Genomic DNA, 3,742 nt, shown 5'->3' on the forward strand with positions numbered 1-3,742 from the left:
TCTGCTCTATATGGGATTAACACATTATATAGAGTATCGGAAGCTATACAGCACACATTTTTTCCTGCCCTCCCTCCTACCATTAAAAAAAATTATGTGCACTATGCCAGGCCATTAATAGCAGGCAGCACTATACCCACTGCCTGGTGCAGCTATATCCCTCATACACCACAGTGTTATACAGAGTATCAGCCATATAACGTATTTATAGATCATCACACCAGAGATCAGCTCTTGTGGTGAGGTTTGGGTGGCTCTTAGAAGAGCCTTTAGGTTGTGTGGATGATACGGGGTCAGTGGCGCTCACTTGCTCTTGCTGCTCACCTTGCTGCTCTCGGTCTTCTTGGGCAGCAGCATGGCCTGGATGTTGGGCAGGACGCCCCCCTGGGCGATGGTCACCCCACCCAGCAGCCTGTTCAGCTCCTCGTCATTGCGCACGGCCTTCTTGTTGTCCCGGGCGGCATTGCCGGCTAATTCCAGGATCTCAGCGGTCAGATACTCCAGCACAGCGGCCAGATAGACCGGAGCACCGGCGCCCACCCTCTCGGCATAGTTACCCTTGCGGAGAAGTCTGTGCACACGACCAACTGGGAACTGCAGTCCTGCCCGGGATGAACAGGTCTTGGCTTTAGCATGGACCTTCCCTCCTTGTTTGCCGCATCCAGACATCACTGAGCTCACAGTTATCAGCAGATAGAGAACTCTATTGTGTGGTGACTGTGCAGTCTCCTGCGCCTTTTATAACCTGCTGCTGCCCTGCCTCCTCTCTTGCCATTGGCTGCATCTGAAGTCACTAATGCAAACAAGGCTTGTGGAAACACCAATGGGCTGCAGAGGGCAGAGATCATGACGTTAACATTGGTCACATGACATTCTCACCCAATAGAACAGCGATCTGACAGCATTGCTCATTTGCATGGCCGGTCTATAAATACGGCCACTCTAGGAGGAGCAGGATCATTACTTTCTTTTCAAGTAAAGAGAACATTCTGCTATCATCATGCCTGATCCTGCCAAGTCTGCACCAGCAGCCAAGAAGGGCTCCAAGAAAGCTGTGACCAAGACTCAGAAGAAGGATGGTAAGAAGTGGAGGAAGGCCAGGAAGGAGAGCTATGCCATCTATGTGTACAAGGTGCTGAAGCAGGTCCACCCTGACACCGGCATCTCCTCCAAGGCCATGGGCATCATGAACTCCTTTGTCAATGACATCTTTGAGCACATTGCAGGGGAAGCCTCCTGCCTGGCTCACTACAACAAGCGCTACACCATCACCTCCCCGAAGATCCAGACCGCTGTGCGCCTGCTGCTGCCCGGAGAGCTGGCCAAGCACGCCGTGTTTGAGGGCACCAAGGCCGTCACCAAGTACACCAGCGCCAAGTGATCTGCTCTGTGCTCTGCACCCACAAACCAAGGGCTCTTCTAAGAGCCACTCACCCCGTCTACATCAGAGCTGTGGCTGCTCGTCTGTGTTCTGCTGCACTGACCGGCATTATAAAAGATGACCTGCAAAATATTGCAGAAAATATAATAACCACCAGCACATTGGATTTCTATGTGAAGGTAAGTGCTATTCTAGATGTTGGTCATGGGGCTTATGTGATATATCTGGACTGTGCAAAGGCATCCGATACTGAACCACACAACAGCCTTGTACAGACACTCCAGAAGCTGGGACTAGGGACACTATGCACATGGGTGACTAACTGATTAACCCCTTTACAACCAGAGGTATATGGTTTTGCATTTTCATTTTTTGCTTCCCTTCTTCCAAGAGCCATAACTTTTTTTCTTTTTTTAGTCAACATACTCGACGAGAAAAAAATTCCAAGTGCAGTGAAATTGCAAACAAAGTGCAATCCCACAATTTTTTGGGTGTTTTTTTTTTCACCATGGGTGGTGCTCATTGGAATCCGGCAGTGACGACCAGAGGTCTGGTCTCCAGGACACCTCTGGTTATCATGCCAACCTATCTGTGACCTGCAATAATGTCACCGATGGGCGGATTTTTGGCCCAATGGCTGGAAAGTGAGCATTAAATGCCTCTGTCAAGAGTTTGACAGTGCCATTTAATGGGTTAATAGCCAAGGGTGGATCGCAACTCCACCCGCGGCTGTTCTGGGCACATGTCAGCTGACATGTGCCAGGAAAGATGTGGGCTCACAGCTGGAGCCCACATCAAAGGGAGGGTGTTCGACATCGGCGTAAATGTACACCCAATGTCGGAAAGGGGTAAAGGGATAAGAATCTGTTGTAAATGGTGCAGTCTCTAAATAAAATATGGTCAGGAGTGGGAACCACAAGGATCTGTACTGGGAGTAGTATTGGACCGCATGGACCCATTAAAACAATTTCTGTTTAATCTCCTTCCCATCCACAAGGTCATTAATAAAGAGATTAGAGTGTCAGCAGACAAGTCTTGCACTGGCTCTCTCATAGAGAAGCTCTACTGATGACAACTCTGGGATCTGAAAGTGGAGAGCATAAGATTGTTAATCTTTTAATGATGTCTGCGGAAGAGCTTTAGATAAGGTCAAGAAAAACTGCTTTAGTATCAGCACTGCCATAAGAGGCAGTGATTAGAGAAGAGCAAGTCTGACAGGTCACAGACTTGTTATGCTTCAAGTATGTGTGAAAGAGAATCTGTCAGTAGATTTATGCGGTCTGAACCCAAGGCCGGGTTTTAGGCAAAGTGGGGCCCTAGGCAAAGTTTAAAAAGGGGCCTCAAATGCTAACATATTGTACATCACACAGAAGCATTTCGGTTGTATTTACATGCGCTGAGTTCAGGCCGCTCAATGAGTGTGATCGACAATATTGAAATTATTCAACGCTTGTTTCCTGGCCTCTTTCCACCGTCTGAGAAAGAATGATGGGGATAGAATGTATGCAAATTGCCTCTTCAGAGAAAAAGAGGACTTAACTCTATAGCGCCACCTGTTGGTAGTAGCAATCCTATAAGTCATGCGATATGACTTAGGATAAGAATGATCACTAACCGATCACTAACAGATAACCATACAGTATCATGTTATCAGTAGCATATCGCAGGTGTAAACTGTACAATGATTTTTGTCCCGGCATAAACAATCCAATCACTCGATGAATAGGCAGCATTTTGCTTGTTTAGTATAATACACCCCATGGACTTTAATAGAATAGACAAACACATCCAGATGCTCATATAACACCCGAGCGTACTCAAGGGACTACATTAGAGACCATGACTTTGTCGAGGGTCGAACTAATTGGCTGAAATAAATTCTGCTCAACATTGATAAATATTAATAACATATCAATTATATTATTATTTTATATGAATATTAATTAAATCACTTACTATTGAACAGAATTAAGTATTCTAACTCACTGCTACTGCTAATACATATTGCAATACTGGTAAGAATACATGCTACAATAAACCCTATTGGCTAATTAAAACCATTTAGTTTACTGCTTTTTATAAAGTTTATAAATGATATGCACCTGTTATTCAGCCCTTGTACCTTGATCAACAGCTTCTGCACACAGTGTGATGTCCCCACAGTCCCTCACACAGGATGATGTGCCCATAAACCCCTGTAAGACTCATGCTGGTGTGGTAGTTGGAGGCAGGTATATCTCGCCCAGGTGTTTGTCCTATGTGAATTAGGCCACTCAGTATCTTCAGGGTGCTAATGGGTTAATGATTGCAGGAATAAAAGATGACCAGCTGGGGGTTTCCAGCGTCTGCCTGGGGCACACA

At 46.1% G+C, this 3,742-nt stretch overlaps 2 protein-coding genes across 2 annotated transcripts; one reads left to right on the forward strand and one right to left on the reverse strand.

The window, feature by feature from the left end:
* Positions 1-303: 303 nt before the first annotated feature.
* On the reverse strand, positions 304-669 carry LOC138657939 (histone H2A type 1-like). Its single transcript, XM_069745534.1, has one exon. The coding sequence runs from the start codon at positions 667-669 to the stop codon at positions 304-306; it is 366 nt and encodes a 121-aa protein (XP_069601635.1).
* A 316-nt stretch (positions 670-985) lies between these two features.
* Positions 986-1,396, forward strand: LOC138657940 (histone H2B-like). Its single transcript, XM_069745535.1, has one exon. It carries the CDS (start codon positions 1,001-1,003, stop codon positions 1,379-1,381), a length of 381 nt encoding a protein of 126 aa, XP_069601636.1. The 5' UTR covers positions 986-1,000; the 3' UTR covers positions 1,382-1,396.
* The last annotated feature ends 2,346 nt before the right edge of the window (positions 1,397-3,742 follow it).

This window comes from Ranitomeya imitator, chromosome 1 (assembly GCF_032444005.1).
Source record: "Ranitomeya imitator isolate aRanImi1 chromosome 1, aRanImi1.pri, whole genome shotgun sequence".
NCBI lineage: Eukaryota > Metazoa > Chordata > Amphibia > Anura > Dendrobatidae > Ranitomeya > Ranitomeya imitator.